The sequence below is a fragment of the Anolis sagrei genome, chromosome 2 (genome assembly GCF_037176765.1).
Source record: "Anolis sagrei isolate rAnoSag1 chromosome 2, rAnoSag1.mat, whole genome shotgun sequence".
NCBI classification, from domain to species: Eukaryota; Metazoa; Chordata; class Lepidosauria; order Squamata; family Dactyloidae; genus Anolis; species Anolis sagrei.
The window spans coordinates 177,059,643-177,083,206 of NC_090022.1; the positions used below are offsets into that span (position 1 = coordinate 177,059,643).

Here is a 23,564-nt window from a genome sequence, read left to right on the forward strand (position 1 = left end):
TGGTGGATTTCAATGGCTTCTCTGTGTAGTCTGACATGAAGGTTGTTGGTGTGGTCCAGCATTTCTGTGTTCTCAAATAATATGCTGTGTCCAGGCTGGTTCATATATATTTAGTCTGTCTGGAGAATCTGCATCAGTGCTATATGTGGCAGTGCCAATGCTGGATTCACCATTGTGTTTAGGTATAGATTCATAGAATCAAAGAGTTGGAAGAGACCTCATGGGCCATCCAGTCCAACCCCATTCTGCCAAGAAGCAGGAATATTGCATTCAAATCACCCCTGACAGATGGCCATCCAGCCTCTGAAAGCTGTTTAAAAGCTTCCAAAGAAGGAGCCTCCACCACACTCCGGGGCAGAGTGTGAACGGCTCTCACAGTCAGGAAGTTCTTCCTCATGTTCAGATGGAATCTCCTTTCTTGTAGTTTGAAGCCATTGTTCCGCGTCCTAGTCTCCAGGGAAGCAGAAAACAAGCTTGCTCCCTCCTCCCTGTGGCTTCCTCTCATATATTTATACATGGCTATCATATCTCCTCTCAGCCTTCTCTTCTTCAGGCTAAACATGCCCAGCTCCTAAAGCCGCTCCTCATAGGGCTTGTTCTCCAGACCCTTGATCATTTTAGTTGCCCTCCTCTGGACACATTCCAGCTATGCTTAAGCACGGGACACCATCCAGGTATGCTTAAGCACAGGGCACCATTGGGATTTTATATAAGCACAATAGCAAGAATAATATTAATAATAATAATAATCTTTATTTATACCCCACCACCATCTCCTCGATGGGGACTCGGGGCGGCTTACATAAGGCCAAGCCCAATCAACAAATCACAGCAATATAAAACCGAAAATGAAAACAGTAAACAACATCATAATTACATAAAGCATATAAATGCATAACGATATAAAATTACAGTAAACACAATCTGTGCCATCACACCCAGACACTACAAAAATAAAACTAAGATGTGCTTCTATCTATATCTGGGCGAACTGCGGATGTCTTTCTTAAAAGCTTGAGATTCTCAACAACTGAGGCTACTACAGGTTTTGAACATCAAAACAGAATATTTATTTCTCAAAGTCCTTGCAGACTTGGCACAGCTTGCCAAAGTTACAAACAAAACAGTCAATTAGTGAAACCATAGAGATGTTCTTTCTTTCTTTCTTCCTCTAGTCACTGAGTTGCCTTCCTCCAAATGGTAGAAAAAATCCTGAGATCTTTTTACCTGAGATCTATCTATCTATCTATCACTCAATTAAGACTCAATTAAGACTCAATTGCCTTTCTGAAGGGCGCTAAATATTGGGAGAGAGATAAAACTGGGAGAATGGGAAAAATTGTGGACAAGAAAGAGCAGATACACCTACTCAACAGACATGAGAGAAAACTGGACGAAGATGTTCTTTAGGTGGTACATGACTCCCCAAAAACTGAGCATAATGTACAAAAACACCCAAAATAAATGCTGGAAATGTGAAACACAGGTCCGAACATTCTTCCACGCTTGGTGGTCATGCCCCAAAATGAAAGCCTTTTGGAAAATGATTTATTTATTTACTTCGCTTATATACCGCAATTCTCAGCCCAGGGGCGACTCACTGCGGTGTACAACATAGAAAAACAAGTGCAAAATACAAGACATAGTGTAAAATTCTTCATTATCAAAAACATCCTCATCAAAAACATCAACATTATTACAAAAGCCATTCCGTGTCGTCTCATCGTCAAACCCACAATCCAGTATCATTTTCCGATGTTCCATTCCTATGGTCAAATTACCAATCATTGCACTTCTTGTTCAAATGCCTTCTTAAACAGCCAGGTCTTTAATTTCCTGCGGAATATCATCAGGGAAGGAGCTAGCCTGATGTCCACGGGAAGGGTGTTCCACAGCCGAGGAGCCACCACCGAGAAGGCCCTATCTCTCGTCCCCGCCAGCCGTGCCTGTGACGCGGGCGGGATCGAGAGCAGGGCCTCCCCGGAAGATCTCAAAGTCCTCGTGGGCTCATAGGCCGAGAGGCGGTCAGTTAGGTATCTTGGGCCGGAACCGTTTAGGGCTTTATAGGCCAATGCCAGCACCTTGAATTGAGCCCGGTAGCAGATTGGCAGCCAATGGAGCTGGTACAGCAGGGGGGTTGTATGCTCTCTGTGTCCCGCTCCTGTTAGTATCATGGCTGCCGCCCGTTGGACCAGTTAGAGCTTCTGGGCCGTCTTCAAAGGCAACCCCACGTAGAGAGCGTTGCAGTAGTCTAAACGGGATGTAACCAGAGCAAGAAACATGCGGGGGAAAAAATTAAAACAAAAATCCAACTGAAGCCGGAATACTTTTTGCTGGGCCTAACGGATGAGGAATTCAAAAAAGACTGAAACAAGGACACCCTTTTCATATACCTCCCCACTGCTGCCAGAATGGTTGCAGCAAAAAAAAAAGGAAACAAAAAGAAATAGCAACAAAAGACGAATGGCTAAGCAAAATCCAAGAAATAAAAGAAGCGGATAAATTGACTTTTGCCTTAAAGGACTCGTACGGAAAACCGATTCTAAAAACAAACTGGAATATAGTAGACCAATACATCATGGAAGAATTTAGTCGTAAGCATCAATAGATAGGAGGATAAAATAAATAATAACAAGAATAGCAACAACGACAAAAAACAAACAAAAAAGCAACAATAAACAATCAAAGAAAAGTAACGATACTAAGAAAAAAAAGAATAAATCAAACAACCAATAATTAAGAGACCAAGGCTATATGTAATAGGGAAGAGAAGAAAATGTAAAGAAAGTAACCACAAGTCCAAGATACAATACAAGTGATAAGGGAAGATACTTTACAATTCAAATACTTACAACGTTATACTGGAAGAAGAAGTTTGGAAGTCGAAGAACTTCGCTTTTACTATCCTCCCCCCCCCCCTTTGCTTTCTATGCTTTCTCTACACTCCTTATCCTTACACCCTTTCCCATATTACTGCCTCTTCCCTCCTCCGCTATCACTCTCCCCTTCCCTCCCTTTTCTACTTTCCAAATCCCCTTTCCAAAGTACTATACTTTTGTAGACTTTTATGTACAACTAACAGAAAATGTATTCAATAAAAATTATTTTTTTAAAAAAAGACTCAATTGCCTTTCTTAATAACTCAATTAAGACTCAATTCTTTCCTTTACTCAATTGTACTTACAATGATTTTTTCAGAGCTCTCTGACTGGCCTTACAGCACATCTGAGGCTTTTCTCTAAAACTGAAGGATGCAGGGGGGATTTCAAAATGGAGATCTCAAGCCCAGGAAAAAAGGCGGACTTCTAACCCAAAGAGATACTTTTTAAACCAATAGCTGCAAAAAGGCCTGCAGGCTGGCTTTCCAGCCTCTGATGCTGTTAACTTTCAGGGTGCTGCTGAAATTGTAGCAACCCTGGGGAAATGCAAAAGAATGCTAACCCATGCAGCTAAAAGGCCATGTAAACCATGCTCCTGGAAGACGGAACACAATCACAGTGACAATGGCCAGGCTACATGTAATGATTAAAAGAAAAACTAATTAAAAACTGATTAAAAACTCGGGTGAGATAAAGGAGAAGCAGATTATTTGCGGAGGAGGGGGGCTCATTAAAACAAACTTTCCCACAAGGGGAGGGGGAAGATAATATTGTTTTTCCATTTAAACATCTCTATGTTGGAAGGTGGAAAGTCTATTTTAATTTTTTAATTCCATTGTGTGTATGTGTGGCTGGAAAAAGAATTTTAGGGAAAAAGCATCTATAAGGAGTAGAAGTACGTAATTTGCAAAACATCAAAGTTAGTTTTGTGTGTAACAAGACACCTATATTACAAATAACCAAAAATGATAAAGAAAATGACGACCATAGTGCTAATTATTGGGAGGAGATTACTGGAATGTTAACTGGAACTTACTATTTTAAAAATTAACATACAGAACTCCAGCTCTTTTTTTAGGGGAAACTCCCTTCTTAGGGAAAATAACTTTTTTAGTTTCCCACCTTTTTCCTTTCAGTGTTCCAGGCAGACATATAAATGGAAAGGTGCAGGGGAGAAAATGAGATGATGTCTGAGACGAAGCCACACTACTAAGCCGAGAGCAAGTCTTAATTGCTGGACTAATTGGAACCCTGGCACTTACACAAGGATGGTGGATTCATTCATTCATTCCACAATGAAATCTATGCAAAAGTTTTAAAGGGGTTAATAACGTCAGAAAATATACCAAAAGGCATCTTTATATTGGTATGTATGGCAAACACTAAATATCCTGAATGGCACTAAAATATCTGTTATGATATTCAAATTCTTTACAAAAGAAATGCAATTTTGCCTGGGACCCAACCAAGCTTCTTTAGGGGAAAAATATTCTGCAAGTGCAGAGCTACAACAGAAAAGGCCCATTCATCAACTGCCATACTCACAGCCCATAGAGAAAAAACTCTTGGTGCCAATCCAGAGTAAGGCTGTCGGAGGAGAGGGAATCCCTGAGGCAATAAGGTCTAAACTATGCAGAGCTTCATAGGTTAAGAACAACAGAATTAGTATGGCAAGGAAATACATTTTGGCAACCAGTGCAAGAACTCCAACAGCCAAGGAATAGTCTAGATTAATTCTATGTTGTCTATCTTTTCCCGTTGCTTTTAAAATACTCCACTCTTTCTTTTTTCAAGGAGCCCCCAGTGGTGCAGTGGGTTAAACCCCCGTGCCGGCAGGACTGAAGACCGACAGATCGCAGGTTCGAATCCGGGAAGAGGCGGATGAGCTCCCTCTATCAATTCCATCTCCTCATGAAATGAGAGAAGCCTCCCACGACGATGATAAAAACATCAAATCATCCAGGCGTCCCCTGGGCAATATCCTTGCAGACGGCCAATTCTCTCACATCAGAAGCGACTTGCAGTTTCTCAAGTTGCTCCTGACATGAAAAAAAAGATATATCCAAAAGGGGATACGTTCCTTGGCTTCAAATAGATATGTGAACCCTACTGAAATGATGGACATCTGACGTAACAGTATCATAGAGCAGAGCTTTCCTAACTGTGTCATTAGTGTCTCAGCTGAAGTGTGTAGATGTGTCACACTAACGTAACCAGAAACCTCTAATGAAATAATCAATAAATCATATCTATATAAACAAAAATGTAATGTTCGTTTGTGGGATTAACATAACTCAAAAACTATTGGATGAATTGACACCAAATTTGGACACAATACACCTATCAGGCCAATGTATGGTCTTTACTCAAAAAGTTTTTATTTTGTCATTTGGGAGTTGTAGTTGCTGGGATTTATAGTTCACCTACAATCAAAGAGCATTCAGAACCCCACGAACGACAGAACTGGAGCAGACTTCCTACACAGAACCCCCATGACCAACAGAAAATACTTAAGGCCATCCAGTCCAACTTCACTAGGGCAAGAAAATGTAATTAAAGCCCTCCTGACAAAGAGTCATCCAGCCATAGATATAGTTAGATATATATGATTCACACACACATAGTATCATAGATTTGAATGGGACCCCTAAAGAAGGACAATTATTTGTTGCATATTCCAGAGTAGGCAAACCAGATACTCTCCACATCAACACTGACAAAGAAACAAAAAGGAAATACTGTTTACCCACAAGCATAAAGAAGTTACATATATTAGAAACCAACACTTTCTCGTTAGTTTATTTTCCAGATAACCAGACTGGGCCACAGCAATGCGTGGCAGGGGATGGCTAGTATATATATATGAGAGAAGGTTTTCATTGAATATTTTGCTCTTACAATTTATGTATGTGTCCATATCTCTTATAAGGATTTGGTTTAACCTCTGGTTTAACTCCCGTCCCAGGGATATTGGATCGGCCTCCTCCCTCCTGACCTTTCGGAAAAGGGTGAAAACTTGGCTCTTTGAGCAAGCGTTTGGAGCTTCAGCATGACCAGATAAATACAAAATTGTAATACGAACACAGAACGGCTATGATGATGCAATTTTCCCGCTTCTTGGCAGGGGGTTGGACTGGATGGTCCATGAGGTCTCTTCCAATTCTATGATTCTATGAAAAATATATATTACAAGAATTCTTCCTGTTTAATTTATCAAATATGGCTTGCAGTTAAAGGTTGGTTCTGCTGCATTATAAGAGACAATATGGTGTGATAGATTGCATCAGATTGGACAAGAGAGACTTGAGTCCCAATCAGAGCTTCTGATATCATTTCCAAAAAGGAATTGCAGATAAAGTCCAAGACCCCAAGTCTTGGACTTTATGCTTTAAAATTTCTTATTCCTATCCTATTCCTCAAATGTAACTAAAAGAGTCACTTTTAAAATTATTTCAAGAAACATCTGAATGCAGAAGAACTTTTGCATTCATCAAAAATATTAATTTGTTATAAATAAATGATTTTCTTTCTTTCTAAGCTATTTTCCCATAGAGGGGTTAGCCTTGTGGCTGTCGTTTCCACAGGACTTTGTTTTGGGCATCCCCAGGTCTCAAGTTAGCAGCACGCATGTATTCGATGATGGGGTCCGTCTATCTTTTTTTTGGCTGTCCACATGGTCGCCATCCTGCAATCTCCAAATGTAGTGCTGTTTGTGCTACTGATGTTGGTTCTCTTCTCATGACATGGCTGTACCACTGTAGTCTTGCTTCCTGCGTTTTCTTGTTGATCGCTTTTATTCCTAGTTTTGGATGGATGTCATCATTTGGCACATGGTCAAAAAGTGTCCACCCCAGCACTTTTTGTTATGAATAATGTATTCTCCCAAAAAGTACAGATCCATTTTGTTTCTTGTACTTTAGAGTGAAAACAACTTGATGTGTGTGTGTGTCATTCGCTACTCTGCAGAGTATCTCGATCAGCCCCAAGGGTTGGATACTGCAATGAAGAGCATGGTCTTGTTCCATTTTAATTACATATATCAACTGTAGCAAAGGTTTTTTCCCCCCTCTGAACAACAATCCCAAATGTCAAAGAAGACCAAAGTCTCAAAAATAGAGCTTTAAAGTGTTACTTTTGGGAGAATAATGGGAACTGTATTAGGGGGAAAAAACCAAACTTTTCCAAACTCTGCCCCCAAAAGCACCATTTGAAAGCCCATCGTTTTAGAAATCACTGTGCCAATTCTCCTAAAAGACCTTTTGCAAGCTGCCCAAATCCACAACCCCAGTGGCGCCCCTTGGCTATATCCAGAAGCCAGTAAAAATCCCTTCCACTCGAGGAGAGGGATGCTGGTGCCTGTAGTCACAGGCTTGGCACTGTGTCGGGAGAGGAGGGGAGCCGAGGTCTCCTTCTCGACAGGAGCCGCTCAAGCCTTCTGGACAGTGGCTGGCTGTGTGTATGTGCACAGAAGCACCATTCATTGGTGTGAGGCCTCGGAGCCTGGCCAGGTGCTCTGAGACAAGCTCCCCTGTATGAGGTGGGCTCATACATCCTACGGCTGGCATGGATTTCCAGCACCCCCTTGGTACTATCGAAGCTTTCCCTCCAGTCAAAGTTGTGCTTCCCCTCCTCCCTCTTCCTCCTCCATCGTCAGAGAATTGTGGGGATGAAGAATATAAAAACTCTCACTGTACAGGAGGAATATATGCTCCCAAGCAGGGAACCCAGCCTGGAGAGCAACGGGCTTGCAGATAGCAAAGCAGCGAAAGGATGAAGCTCTTTCTCCTTGCTCTCTTTGCCTTGGCCCTGTGGGTTCCTCCTGGCTGGGCAGCCAGGAAAAAACCCAAAAGCCCAACCAAGGACTTGAGTTCCCCCTCCTCTCCGGCTGCCCTGAAGGTGCCAACCCAGGCAGTGAAGAGCCAAAAGCAGCTGACAGCCAGTGAGATCATCCTGGGAAAAGGTGTGGCAGTGGAAGGTGAGTCGGGGAGGGGTTTGGAGGAAAATGGATTATATGTGGACATTGGACTGTTTATCAGGAAAGGGCTCCAAAAAGGGATGGTGTGGACAAAGAGGACAGAGCTAGGGAAAGTTACGAATTTGGGACTACAGTTCCCATAACAACAACAACAACAACAACAACAACAATAATAATAATAACCATCTATCAGCTGCAAAAGGCTACCCTACTGGGATCTGCACGCATTATTCGCCGATACATGACATAGTCCTAGACACTTCAGAAGTGTCCGATGTGTGATCCAATATAACAGCCGACAGAGTGACCTTGTTTGCTGTGTACTGATCTTGTTGTGTTTCAAATAATAATAATAATAATAATAATAATAATAATAATAATAATAAGCTGACACAATATAAGGATTTAAAGATTGAACTGCTAAGGCTCTGGCAAAAGCCAGTAAAGGTGGTCCCAGTGGTGATTGGCACACTGGGTGCAGTGACTGAAGACCTAAGCCTGCACTTAATCACAATTGGTGCTGACAAAAATACCATCTGCCGGCTGCAAAGTGCCACCTTACTGGGATCTGCACGCATTATTCGCCGATATATCACACATCACACGATACGGACACTTGGGAAGTGTCCGACGTGTGATCCAATACAACCAGCAGAGTGATCTTGTCTGCTTTGGACTCATCTTGTTGTGTTTCTAATAATAATAATAATAATAATAATAATAATAATTGCTCAGATGATTCATTGGAACCTGTGTCACAAATACCATCTGCCTGCGACTAAGAACTGGTGGGATCACAAGCTGGAAAAAGTTACAGAGAATGAACATGCCAAACTCCTCTGGGACTTCCAGATTCAGACAGACAGAGTTTTGGAGCATAATACTCCTGACCTCACAATCGTGTTAAAAAACAAAGTATGGATCATCGATGTCACAATCCCAGGTGACAGCAGGATTGCAGAGAAACAACAGGAAAAGTTGACACGATATGAAGATTTAAAAATCGAACTGCAAAGATTCTAGCACAAACCAGTAAAGGTGGTCCTAGTGGTGACTGGCACACTGGGTGCAATGACTGAAGACCTAAGCCTGCACTTAAACACAATTGGTGCTGTCAAAATTACCATCTGCTAACTGCAAAATGCCACCTTACTGGGATCTGCATGCATTATTCGCCGATACATCACACAGTCCTAGACACTTGGGAAGTGTCCGACGTGTGATCCAATACAACAGTCAGCAGAGTGTCTGCTGTGGACTCATCTTCATGTGTTTCAGATCATCATCATCATCATCATCATCATCACCACCATCATAATCCAAGCAAGGGGACTCATAGCGAATTCCAACATACAATAGCAAACATTCAATGCCTCCATAAAACAAATGGATTCTGACCTAAATGAATCCCTTGGGCAGCATATTAACTAGGGATTCTAGAGGCCATAGTCCCCAAAATTTACTTTTCCAGGTTTGGAAGAAATGTAGCAAGGAGATGAGATAGACAGATTTTGTGAAACTACAACAAAACAGTGAAATGGATCAGAGATAGACTAGTGTCTCAGTGCTATGGACAATTCTGAACAGAGAACAGTACAGCCACCATATCCACAGTGGAACACTCCTAGATATCATATAGATATGAGAAATCACAAATAATAATGAACTCTATTGAAATGAAGGGCTTCTGCCCCAAGAATGCCAGAGAGATGTTGAACGACCTGGAATTTGTGAAACATGAAGAAAAGAAGCCACATATGTCAGTCCCATGTTAATGTGGGGGGTTGACTGAAAGCTGCAGATGGAGGGAACTCTGACTTTCCTCTGTGCCATCCAACAAGCTCCAAATCTCATCTTGCCCTTTCCAAGATATGTCAGCTTGCATTGGTTCTGCTTCCTCCTCTCTCCAGCCTAACCATTAAGATTACCACCATTCTTAATGTTACAGGCTCAGTGAGGATTTTACTCGCTTGGCTTGTCACCAGGTGGATGCGCCAGAGGCATATTTCAGCCAAGCTCTTTTTCTAGAGTGAACATGGCTGCTTCAAAAATCATAACACTATGTAACACGATTTTTGTTCCTGTGTTATAAATGTCATTTCCTAATTGGTTCTATCATAAAAACATGGGAAAGTTTATTAAACTTTGTTTTTGCAGGACATTCTGTAGCCCATTTTGCTATAGTTTTTCAATGAATATTTCATAGAGTCTCAACCTATTCAATATAGCTTGAATGCCATAAAACCAAGTTTCTAGAGTACAGCAACTACTTTCAAAGTAAGCGCCACACAATTAAACAGGAAGTAACGCTTTCAAACCATGAATAGAACACTTTTTCAAATTTTGTTACATCTTACTTAGGCGATCCCTCGTAGTCTGAGGGTGATGGTCCTCCAAGGTCAGTGTTCTGGCGGTGGATCCGTAGGTGACTGTGGAGCCCTATTCTTGATCTGCAGCTTCTCCCACAGTGAGGGCATCGGTTTCCAGGTGGAAGGCAGTTCCGGTTGGGGTTGGCTTAAGGCACCTTCCTCTTGGCATATTTCTCTCTTTCACCCTCCATTAGTACCTCTTCAGATTCTACAGCACTGTTGGTCACAGCTGACCTCCAACTGGAGCGCTCAAGGGCCAGGGCTTCCTAGTTCTCAGCGTCTTCACCAGAGTTTTTAAGATTGGCTTTGAGTCCATCTTTAAAACTCTTTTCCTGTCCTCCAACATTCCATTTTCCGTTCTTGAGTTCGGAGTAGAACAACTGCTTTGGGAGATGGTGGTTGGGCATCCGGACAACATGGCCAGTCCAGCGGAGTTGATGGCGGAGGACCATCACTTCAATGCTGGTGGTCTTTGCTTCTTCCAGCACACTGACATTTGTCTGCTTGTCTTCCCAAGAGATTTGCAGGATTTTTTGAAGGCCGTGCTGATGGAATAGTTCAAGGAGTTGCATGTGACGTCTGTACACTATCCACGTCTCGCAGGCGTATAGCAGGGTTGGGGGAACAATAGCTTTATAAACAAGCACCTTGGTATCCCTACAGATGTCCTGGTCCTCAAACGCTCTCTGCTTCATTCAGAAAAATGCTGCACTTGCAGAGCTCAGGCGGTGTTGAATTTCAGTGTCAATGTTGACTTTTGTGGAGAGGTGGCTGCCAAGGTAGCGGAAATGGTCATCATTTTCTAATGTTACACCATTAAGCTGTATTTCTGGAATTGGAGAGGGATTGGCTGGTGACCGCTGGAAGAGAACTTTGGTTTTCTCAATGTTTAGTGACAGGCCGAGCTGCTTGTATGCTTCTGCCAAGGTGTTTAGAGTGGCTTGTAGGTCTTCTTCTGAATGCCCACAGACGAAGTTGCCATCAGCATACTGGAGTTCTATAATAGATGTTGTTGTAACCTTGGTTTTGGCTTTCAGTCTGCTGAGGTTAAATAGCTTGCCATCTGTCTGATAGATGATTTCCACTCCGTTGGGAAGTTTCCCGTCAACAAGATGAAGTATCCTAGAGATTAAGATGGAGAATAACATTGGGGCAATAACACGTCCCTGTTTGACATCTGATTCCACCTTAAATGGGTCACTTTGGGAGCCATTGCTGTCTAAGACTGCTGCTATCATGTCATCATGGAGGAGCTGCAGGATGTTCACAAATTTGTTAATGCGCCTGATTTTTTGGAGGATGGTCCAGAGAGCGCCGCGATTCACTGTGTTGAATGCCTTTGCAAGGTCAATGAATGCCATGTACAGAGGTTGATTTTGTTCCCTGCATTTTTCTTGGAGCTGTCATGGAGTGTCCACTGTTCCTCTGGAGGAGCGTAATGCACACAGTGGTGTTACAGGGATATCGGGGAATGGTGAGAATTGTGTGCATTATAGAGTGTGCATGCTAAATATTAAGTGTTGATTATGTAGATATTAGAGCTATGTGGCACCTTCACCTTTAAAAAGAGGCTTATGGCACTGAATTAGAAGAAGACTATTTTTCATAGATAGTTTGTGGATCACAAAAGTAGTGTTAAAGAAGGATTTGAACATAGATCGGGCAGTGTGCTCAAAAGAAAATGGCGCAGGCACCTAATTTGTTTTTTTCCTGTTTGATTTTTACAGAGACAACTACACCTGCAGCAGAAGCAGGAAGTGTGACAGCGGAAAAAGAGTTGCACCAGAAAGGAGGAAAGTTTTCAGTCCTGAAAAACAGTGTCTTAAGGGCAAAGGAGCCAGCTCTTTCTCATTTTGACAGCCAAAGCCTGGTAAAGGGGGTTGTGACCAAGAAAGAGGAACTGCCCAAAGTTGGGAAGAAGGTGTTGGGCACAAAGAAAAATGAAGCCAAGAGTATTCCTGCCAGAGCAGAAACCATGGGTTCTGGCACAAACACCAGCCTAAGCCAGGCAGGGGGTAAGTACTCCCAAAGAAATGTGGGAATAAGGGAATAGTGGTAAACCTGTCAAGAGGTAAGCAGCCCTGCTTCTATATTTTAAACTTTGAATTCCAATTGTCATCACCAGCCTCAAACTTGTTAACTCAATTAAACTACCTGGATGTTACTTCTGAGTAACTGCCCCCAAACTTTTCTTGCCCACTTGATTTAAAGAGATGGTTTGGGATTGATTAATTAATAAATGATTTTGATTATATGAGCATAAAATCTCTGTGTTGGAAAGATTGGATTTGGTTTTACTTAGAACTAGAGTTGCATAATGAATGACACATTGTCATTTTAAATGCATGAAAATCTACGAATCCTCCCCTAACCTAGAGTTGGTAGATAACTAGTTACAAACAATGAATTGTTATGTGTCATCATGTCAACTCCAATAAAATAAATAAATAAATAAATAAATAAATAAATAAACTCCAACTAATGGCATCTGTCTAATAGGCTTCTCTTGGAAAGATTTATTAAGAGGTGGTTTGCCATTACCTTCCTTTGAGAATATTAAGACATAAAATCCATCCAGAATAAGCTCTGATTAACTTTACTCAGTGCTGTGTTTATCAGGACTGTGGCACAGCTGACTGGGAGTCAGCTACATCAAGATCACTACTGACCAAAAGGTCAGAGTTCGAAGCCAGCCCGGGTCAGAGTAGCTACCGACCAATTTGTGTAGCTTGCTGTCGACCTTTGCAGCCCGAAAGACAGCTGCATCTGTCAAGTAGAAAATTTAGGTGCCGCTTATGCGGGGAGGCTAATTTTCGGCGCCATAAAAATCTCCAGCAAGCATACAAAGAATGAGGAAGTACTTCATCAGTGTCACAAATGGATGGTGAAGCAACAGCTCCCCTGGTGGCCATAATACCCTCTTGAAAGCTGGAAAGTTAAATAGCCTCTGTGTGTCTGTCTATATATGTTCTTTGTCTATGACATTGAATGTTTGCCATGTTTATGTACCGTATATTCTGGTGTATAAGACTACTTTTTAACCCAAGAAAATCTTCTCAAAAATCAGGGGTCGTCTTATACGCAGGAGCCGTCTTATACACAGGAGTCATCTTATATGCTGGAGTAGCCTTATGCATGGGAGTTGTCTTATATGCGGGAGCAGTCTTATATGCTGGGAGTCATCTTATAGAGCGGGTGTTAAAATGTCCAATCCAGATTTGAGAATCTATGGTTGCTGCATATTGTGGGGGGAGCTCAAAAATGGCAATGGCCATGTGCCTGCCATATGCAGTGACTGTATGAAAGCATTAAGGGGGATGCTGTACAAGTATGGTAGAAGAAAATCCATTCATCGGGATTCATGGACTTGATGCAGTCTCGATGGTGAGGTGAAGGGGCGCCTCACTGGGAAGGTGTAAGTGAAGGGCAGAGCAAGCTGGAGGCGTCCAGGATGCCTCCAGCTTGCTCTGGAGGTATGGAAAAAAGAGATAGAGTAGCTCTGGACCCAGAAAAACACACCTCTTTTACCTGTCTAGTCCACCCTTGTGTCCTATTACCATACCCCTTCCTCTGCCTCTCAGATCTCGCTCCTGAAGACTGCAGTGAAGCGGTGCAAGTGTGCATGTGTGAGATCTGAGAGGCAGAGAAGGAGGTACAGTAATAGGAAAATTACCATATTGAAATCAAATCGCATGCTTTTAAAATTTTATTTGGTGTGTGTTGGAAGAGGGGTAGTCTTATACGGTGAGTATATCTCAAACTCTATATTTTAACTGGAAAAGTTGGGGGTCGTCTTATACGCCTAGTCGTCTTATACGCCAGAATATACGGTACATTGTAATCCACCCTGAGTCCCCTGTGGGATGAGAAGGGCAGAATATAAATACTATAAATAGATAAATAAATCAGTTTTGGATTGGTTCCATGTTGACTGGGAAGTGGGGTGTCCAGTAGATATATGAGGATGTCTGTCCACTTCATTATTTACTTCCTATCCCCGCAGGTTTGATTCATCAGGCCAAGAAAACAGCGCTGAAAGGAGAGGTTGCCTCCCACAGGACAAAGGCAAGAAAAGAATATGCTGCCGCCACACACAGAAATGCAACTAAGTCACAGAAAGGGAAAGTATCAGGCTTTCCGCACAGGAATGAAAGCCAAGCACTCTCTAGTCCTGCTCATAAAAACGTTGTTCACCTAAAAGACAGAAAGAAACCCAAGTTTCTGCACAGAAATGCCACCTGGACCTTGTTGCAAAAAGAGAACCTTTCACCTCAAAAGAATGCCAGCAAGACAGCATCAGGGAAGGATCATCTTACTCGCCACAGAAATAATAGCCACACTTTGAGGCAGAAAGACCATAACATTCCCACAAAAAACAGCACTCAGGCACAAAGGGCCAAAGAGATTAAGTTTCTCCACAAAAATGCCAGCTTGCCAGGGAAAGACAATGGTGTACCTTCCGTGAACACCAGTGCAACATTGCCAAGGCTAAAGCAGGGCATCTTCCAGAGGAATGCCAGCCGAGCACAGACATACAAGAAATCTATTCTCACTCACAAAAATGCCAGTCGGACTCTACCAGAGAAAAAACATAGCACTGTTTACAAGAATATGAGCTGGGTCGAAGCCAAAAAGGAGCCAATAACTTTTCAGAAGAATGCCAGCTGGACACGACCACAGGAAAGACCCAGGCCTTCACTTGGGAATACCAGCCAGGCACTGCCAAGGAAAGGACATGCTACCCACCAAAGGAATATCAGTTGGACTGAGGTCAATAAGGAGCACAGACCACTGCAAAAGAATACAAGCTGGAGCCTATTGAGAAAGGGGTCCAGCCCTTCCCAGAAAAATTTCAGCCAGGAATTGGCAAGGAGAGAACATCAGGTTCCTCAGAGGGTAGGTGGCCAAGCGGGGGCAAAGAACGTGTCTGGTGCCCCTTCCAGGAATACCACCCAAAGACAAACTCTAGTGAAAGAACAAGGACGATCTCGTCAGAACAGCTTCCGAGTTGGAGCGGTCACACCGAGATGGCGACTCACAGTACCAACAGGGAGGGATGAGCCCGTGATGCCGTCCTTGCCGATGACCTGCCTGCTTTCCGAACATGCCATTGCTTGTGGCAATGCCCGCCTGAAACACATACCCAAACTGAATGACTCTGCACTCAAAACCTTGTACCTTGCAGGTGAATCTCGGAGGGATTGAAGGGGATCTCCATACTAACCTTCTTCCATTTCCTGATTTTGGCACGCTGCCTGGCTGCAATAAGAGGGCAATCCTGTTCAGGTTTAGACAGAAATAACCCAATTTCAACACCAGTCCTAGGTTAAGGTGGAACAGATGCTAGTTTTTTCCAAATATCACTCTGGGGTCTCCCTTGCATTTGTAGAATTCACATATTAGGGCAAGGATAGGAATCCCTCAACCTTCCTGATGTCAACAGCAACAGCAATAGAAGAAGATAAAACACTAGATGCCCACATGACCCCCCGCCCTAATCTAATAATAATAATAATAATAATAATAATAATAAACATTATTTATACCCCACCACCATCTCCACCATCTCGGAGCGGCTTACATGGGGCCAAGCCCGAACAACAAATTACAATACAAAAATACAAATTTCAATAAAATAAACAACATAACAATAAAGTAGGGAATAATCTGGATTAAACTAAATCCAAAAGTGCAAATACTATTATTATTTATTATTATTTACAGTAAAAGCAGTTTACACATAGATAATGGCAAAAATTCGATGCCTTACAACTACAATAGTAAAACCACACTTTAAACAAAAATCATATTAAAAACAGTACATCATCAAATATCAAAACATTATTAAAACCATAAAACAATCTCATTAGTCGAGTTGCCGTTCCAGTCCTTGTCCCACTAAAAGCTGCATACTTCTGTTGTCTGAAGGCCTGGTCCCAGAACCATGATTTTAATTTTTTTTCCTAAAGGTCAGGAGCGAGGGAGCAGATCTTTCTTCCTTTGGGAGTGTGTTCCATAGGCGGGGGGCCACAGCCAAGAAGGCCCTGCTCCTTGTCTCCGCCAGCCGCATTTGCGCTGTTGATGGGAGCGAGAGCAGGACCTCCCCGGATTATCTTAAATTGTGAGGTGGGACATAGAGACAGATGCGTTTGGAATATCCACTAGCTTTCAAGGCCTCTTGTGAATAAAACTGACAGTGCAGGTCACTTAGGACCCATCTACATTACCACGTAAAATCCAGATTATTAGTTTTGAACTGGATTATGTGGCAGCATAGACTCATATAATCCAGTTCAAACCAGATAATGTGGATTATGTGCTTTTATATGGCATTGCAGAAGGGGGCATAGTTTGATCGATCAGAGTGTCAAGAATGATAGCAAACTTTATTTATGTGTAGGATTGATCCATTTCTTTGTCTAAGGAGCCTACAAGTTCCTTAGACAAAATTTAACGGGAGCAGAAATACCATATATTCTGGCATATAAGACTACTTTTTAACCCAAAAAATCTTCTCAAAAATCAGAGGTCGTCTTATACATGGGAGTCGACTTATAGAGCGGGTGCTGAAACTTCCAATCTAGATTGGAGAATCTGTGGTTGCTGCATATGGTGGGGGGAGCTCAAAAATGGCAGTGGCTGCAACCCTGCCATATGCTGCGACTGTATGAAAGCATTAACGGCGACGCTGTACAAGTACGGTAGAAGAAAATCCATTCATCAGGATTCGTGGATTTGATGCGGTCCCGATGGTGAGGTGAAGGGGTGCCTCACCAGAAAGGTGTAAGTGAAGGGCGGAGAAAGCTGCAGGCATCCGGGGCACCCAGGGTATGGAAAAAAGAGATAGAGTGGCTCTGGGCCCAGAAAAACACACCTTTTTAATCTGTCTGGCCCGCCCTTGTATCCTATTACTGTACCTCCTCCTCTGCCTCTCAGATCTCGCTCCTGAAGACTGCAGTGAAATGGTGCTGGTGCGCATGTGCGAGATCTGAGAGGCAGAGAAGGAGGTATAGTAATAGGAAAATTAGCATATTGAAATCAAATCTGATGCTTTTTAAATTTTTATTTGGTGTGCGTTGGAAGGAGGTAGTCTTATACAGCGAGTATATCCCAAACTCTATATTTTAACTGGAAAAGTTGGGGGTCGTCTTATACACTCAGCCGTCTTATATGCCGGAAAATACAGTACTCAAAAATTAATTTACAGTAATAGTTTTCCATATCAGGCAGCCAAATATGACAGGGCCATTGGAATAATCTATGAACTGTGGTATTAACTTTAAAAAAGGCTCTATTATTTGACTGGTGGTACTGGCTAAGAATGATGGGAATTACAGCTCAATACATCCAAAGGGCACAATTAAGAAGGCTAGTCTAAAGCAGGTTTTTGAACTTTATATCCCAGAAACCTCAGTCAATGGTCAGAGAGTCTCAGAGATGAAGTGCAAAACACTTGGAGGACCAGATTTTGAGAATCACTGGTCTAACAGGTTAAACAAATCAATATAAATTTTAGAAGACATTTATGCCACTTAGAAGCAAACTTTACCTGCTAACAATCCAATCCAAAAGACCAATGTGTTCTCTCTTGTTTCAGAAGAAAAAGACTTTAATTTTAAAGAACATTTGAGTTTGTGTTAATTTTGCATCTCAGTTGTGTACTGTTATTTACTCACCTCTGGTAAAATAGGGCTTTTGAACCAGGGAAAACAGTGCAAAGAAAGAGCACTGCTCTCATGCTAAAAAGATCTCCCATGTTTATCTATATAAATAAAAATGTAATGTTCGTTTGTGGGATTAACAAAACTCAAAAACCACTGGATGAATTAACACCCAATTTGGACACAATACACCTATCAGGCCAATGAGTGACCATCACTCATAAAAACACTGAAAAATACAGCGGAAGAGACTTAAAAAGCCAAAAAATAAAAAATACATTACAATGCATGTGCAAAACTACATATATACACACATATACATACATACACAAAACACTGGGCCACAGCAACGCGTGGCAGGGGATAGCTAGTGTGTAATATGGAAGGACCTTTGCAATTCTATGATTTTGATCAAGATCCCAGAAACAGAAGCAGCCTAGTTTTGGTTCTCAATGTGACCAGTAGAGATAATGGGAATTGTAGTCAGCTTTGAAAGACTATGGAGGATGAAAGCATAAATTAGTCTGAGGCCCCCTCAACACTGCCCTATAAAATCCAGATTATCTAATTATTATTAATTGGATTATATGGCCGTATAGACTGATATAATGCAGTTCAAATCAGATAATGTGGATTACTTGCTTTGAAAATCTGAATTATATGGCAGTGTAGAAGGGGCCTCAGTCTTTGTGTTGCCACTTCAAAAACATAGTTCAAGAGGAGTTCATTCTGCATTCCTCTTCCTCATAACTGTATTCACCTTCTTGATAATCCTCTTCAGATTCATTCCTGCTTTTTTCCTCTGTGCTTTCTAGAGAATGAAATTACCAATATCCCAGCTGGGATTTTCTTGGGATTGCCCAATCTGGAATGGCTGGATCTCAGCAAGAACAAGCTGGATTCTGCAGGTTTGCACCCGGAAGTATTCAAGGTCAGTGGAGAAGATTCTCCTGCCAGTGAGCTTTAGAGTCAGAGAAGAGGGCTAGAAGCAACTGAAGTTGAGGCGAGCTGCATGGGAATGAAATAAACAGGAAAAGCCTAGTATTATTATTAGAAACACAACAAGATGAGTCCACAGCAGACAATATCACTTTGCTGGCTGTTGTATTGGATCACACGTCAGACATTTCCCAAGTGTCTAGGACTGTGTGATGTATCAGCGAATAATACCTGCAGATCCCAGTAAGGTGGCCTTCTGCAGCTAGCAGATGGTAATTTTGTCAGCACTGATTGTGTTTAAGTGCAGGCCAAGGTCTTTAGGCACTGCACCCAGTGTGCCGATCACTACTGGGACCACCTTGACTGGCTTGTGCCAGAGTCTTTGCAGTTCGATCTTTAAATCCTCATATCATGTCAGCTTTTCTAGTTGTTTCTTTTCAATCTTGTTGTTGCCTGAGATTGCAACATCAACAATCCATACTTTGTTTTTTAACATGATTGTGTGGTCAGGAGGATTATTGTGCTCCAAAACTGTGTCAGTCTGAATTCGGAAGTCCCAGAGTATTATTATTATTATTATTATTATTATTAGAAAGACAACAAGATTAGTACAGAGCAAATAAGATTACTATTCTGGCCAGGCGCATAGCCAGGATTTTGATTCGGGGGTGGGGGGGGGGGCGGAGTTTGATTCGGTGGACAGAGTTTGATGGGGGGAGGTTGAGTTTGATTTGAGGGGGGCTGAGTTTGGTTCGGGGGGTTGGGTTTAGTTCGGGGGGATGAGCTTGATTTGGGGGGGGCTGAGTTTGGTTTGCGGGGGGCGAATTTGGTTTGGGGGCTGAGTTTGGTTTGGGGGGCTGAGTTTAGTTTGGGGGGATGAGCTTGGTTTGGGGGGCTGAGTTTGGTTCGGGGGGCTGAGTTTGGTTTGGGGGGGCTGAGTTTGGTTCGGGGGGCTGAGTTTGGTTCGGGGGGGCACGCAGGATCTACCCTAGCAAACCTTTTGTAACATTATCCCAATACCCCTATGCATATGGGATATATTGAGCATGGTGATCAGATCATGATATGAATAAATATAACAGTTTTAATAATGTACCAGTAAGGCCTTCTCGCGGACACCCTGAGAATTTCGGGGGGGGGGGGGGCTGAGGCTACTCAAGCCTCCCTGCCCCCGGCTACGGGCCTGATGCTGACTGTTGTATTGGATCACACATCAGACACTTCCCAAGTGTCTAGGACTGTGCGATGTATTGATGAATAATGCATGCAGATCCGAGTACGGTGGCCTTTTGCAGCTGACATCATCATCATCATCTTATTATTATTATTATTATTATTATTATTATTATTATTATCATTATGTTTATTTATATCTCACTTTTTCTCTCCACAAAGGAGAATCAAAGTGGCTAGTTGTTTAAAAATAAAAACATTCTGTTGAATTGTAGCATAAGTATTTTATAGACCAGGGGTCCTCAAACTTTTTAAACAGAGTGCCAGATGATAGCACCTCAAACAGTTAGAGGGCCGGATTATAATTTGAAAAAAACATGAATGAATTCCTATGCACATTGCACATATCTTATTTGTAGTGCAAAATACACTTAAAAACAATGCAATAATTATAATGAAGAACAATTTTAACAAATATAAACTTATTAGTATTTCAGTAGGAACTGTGGGCCTGCATTTGGCTGATGAGATAGGATTGTTGTTGTATGCTTTCAAATAGTTTCAGACTTAGGTTGACCCTGAGCGAGGGCCGGGTAAATGAACTTGGAAGGCCGTATCTGGCCCCCGGGCCTTCATTTGAGGACCCCTGTTATAGACAGTCACATATAGGTATCACCCTCTCTGATTGTGTTACCCGGTGTAGACTGCACCTTGAGTGACACAATTGTTTTTAATCAAACTGTAAAATTGCTTATCCACATGTGTTCCAGTTCTCATCTGTGAAATGCTGGAGAATATTTGAGACAGTGGTATCTGAATAACTGTAAACGCATATCAGAATTAACCGGGATTATCATCTCCTCCCCATGCAGAACCTCACCAAGCTGAAGCGTCTGAATCTAGATGGGAACCAGCTTACCACAGTCCCAGCCTTACCTAGTTCATTACAGGAATTAAAGATGAATGACAATCATTTAGAACGTCTGCAGAGACATGACTTTCAAGGTATGGAAACTCTCTTGTTTTTTAGAACACCCTTCCTGGAATGGGAATATGCATGTTTTTCCCATGTACTCTGATGGACCATTCCTCGGTGCCAGGACTTTTCTATACACAAGGTGGCAGCCTATTAATTTAGCTTTCTAACATGTGCAATTCTGACATAAACTGGTCATGGGGTATATCCTGTGATTCTTACAGCAGAATGCACAAGATGAGGAACAGATATTATTTCTTGTGGCACCAAAGTTGTCATAGTCGTCCTATGCATGAGGGCATTTCTGTCTTCTCCAGAACTAAATTAAAATATGTATTGATGAAGGCTTTCATGGCTGGAATCACTGGGGTGTTGTGTGGTTCCTGGCTGTAAGGCCGTGTTCTAGCAACATATTCTCCTGACATTTCGCCTGCATCTGTGGCTGACATCTTCAGAGGATGCTCTGAAGACATCAGCCACAGATGCAGGTGTAACATCAGGAGAAAATGCTGCTAGAACATGGCCATAGAGCCCAGAAACCATACAACACCCCAACAAGTTAAAATAGCCTGGAAGCATTCAATTAGCTTCATTTTTCCCACAGAGATCAATTATTTGATTACATTTGATGCAATGTTTGTTTTAACTGTGTGCTATATAGTCAAGTCTTCACATTTACCGGTTAAATTTTTGAAGATCTGATTATCCATGAATTTGATTAATTTGTTATCTCTAGGAATCTCTTGGTCCTCCTCTGTGATTCTGTAGTCAGCTTTTACTATCACTGTGGAGGATCTAGAGCAGGCATGGGCAAACTTCAGCCCTCGGGTATTTTGGACCTCTACTCCTGGTAGGCTGTTAGGAATTGTGGGAGTTGAAGTCCAAAACACTTGGAGGGCCAAAGTTTGCCCATGCCTGATATAGATATTCTAAGTTTTCTTTTTAAAAAAAGGTTTTCTAAATTGCATTTTCCTGACATTTCCTGTATTTCAATTCCTGCGAAAGTGGAAAGTCTACTATATTATAATATTTTCATTGCAAGAAGATGCCCAGATAGTTTAATACATCCATAGTTTGTTTTGTCAACAGCTGATTTTTTGTAATTTTGTTTTATTTTTAACTAGCCGTCCCCTGCCACGCGTTGCTGTGGCCCAGTCTAGTGATCTGGAAAATAAAGTAATGGTTTCTAATATATGTGATTTCTTAATGCTTGTGGGTAAACAGTACTTATTGTTGTTTCTTTGTCAGCATTGATGTAGAGATTGTCTGGTTTGCCTACTCTGGATCATGGAACATATTATTGTCTTTCTTTAGGAGTCCCTTTCAAATCTATGATATTATATCTGTCATTGTGTGTGTATGTGAATCATATATATCTATCTGTATCTGCCAACCTAGCAGTTCGAAAACATGCAAATGTGAGTAGATCAATAGGTACTGCTCTGGCAGGAAGCTAACAGTGCTCTATGAAGTCATGCTGGCCACATGACCTTGGAAGTGTCTACGGACAACACCGGCTCTTCGGCTTAGAAATTGAGATGAGCATCACGTCTGGACTAAATGTCAGGGGAATACCTTTATCTATGGCTGGGTGGCTCTTTGTTAGGAGGGATTTGATTATATTTTCTTGCCCTGGTGAAGGGAGTTGGACCGGATGGCCTTAATGCACCATTTCTCAACCTGGGGTTGGGACCCCTAGGGGGGTCGTGATGGGGTGTCAGAAGGGTTGCCAAAGACCACCAGAAAACACAGTATTTTCTGTTGGTCGTGGGGGTTCTGTGTGGGAGGTTTGGCCCAATTCTATCATTGGTGGGGTAGTAAATTCCAGTTACTACAACTCCCAAATGTCAAGTTCTATTTTCCCCAAACACCACCAGTGTTCACATTTCGACATATGGAGTATTTGTGCCAAATTTGGTTGAGGTTCTTCGTTGTTTGAGTCCACAGTGCTCCCAAACTTCCAAACACAAGGTCAATGCCTACCAAACCCTTCTAGAATTTTCTTTTGGTTGTGGGAGTCCTATGTGCCAAGTTTGGTTCAATTCCATCATTGGTGGGATTCAGAATGCTCTTTGATTGTAGGTGAACTGTAAATCCCAGAAACTACAAATCCCTAATGACAAAATCCATTTTTTGAGTGATGGTCATTCCTTGGGGTAGTAGGTGTATTGTGTCCAAATTTGGTGGCAATTTGCCCAGTAGTTTTTGAGTTATGCTAATCCCACAAACTAACGTTACATTTTTATTTATATAGATATATTAGTAGCAAAAGCCTTATGCTGTTCTACTCTCAGTAGCTTAATGTGTATCAGTCTGGATTGAAATCAGAGATCATATATTAGTCTAGCCTTTTCTTCATTTATCCATGGCATGGCAACATGCCCCTACAACTCTCTCCATTGGCTGTATGAACTAAGGCGGCCAAAATTTACAGGCCAAAAACATCTGGAGAACCACAGCTGCCCCGTTCCCTGCTGTATGAGGATGGATGGATGTGTGGGTTGCTTCCTGTGCAACTTGTTAGCAACTGATAAATGGTGTGTAAACAGGAAACTGAAAGTACACACTGGGCTGGTTATGAGCAAGCCTTGT

The 23,564-nt window shown here is 42.1% G+C and overlaps 1 protein-coding gene across 2 annotated transcripts in view; it reads left to right on the forward strand.

Annotated features, from left to right (window-relative positions):
* The first annotated feature begins 7,442 nt into the window (after window positions 1–7,442).
* Window positions 7,443–23,564, forward strand: part of LOC132765469 (uncharacterized) — a 29,380-nt gene continuing 13,258 nt past the window's right edge. Inside the window, exons 1-5 of one of the 2 annotated variants that reach the window (XM_060759751.2) lie at window positions 7,444–7,854; window positions 11,951–12,238; window positions 14,227–15,408; window positions 18,700–18,815; window positions 20,869–21,001. In XM_060759751.2, the coding sequence (XP_060615734.2) occupies window positions 7,650–7,854; window positions 11,951–12,238; window positions 14,227–15,408; window positions 18,700–18,815; window positions 20,869–21,001 (1,924 nt within the window). In that variant the 5' untranslated portion in view covers window positions 7,444–7,649. Of the gene's footprint in view, window positions 7,855–11,950; window positions 12,239–14,226; window positions 15,409–18,699; window positions 18,816–20,868; window positions 21,002–23,564 lie in introns of both variants that reach the window. The other variant, XM_067464200.1, reaches the window with a different exon arrangement.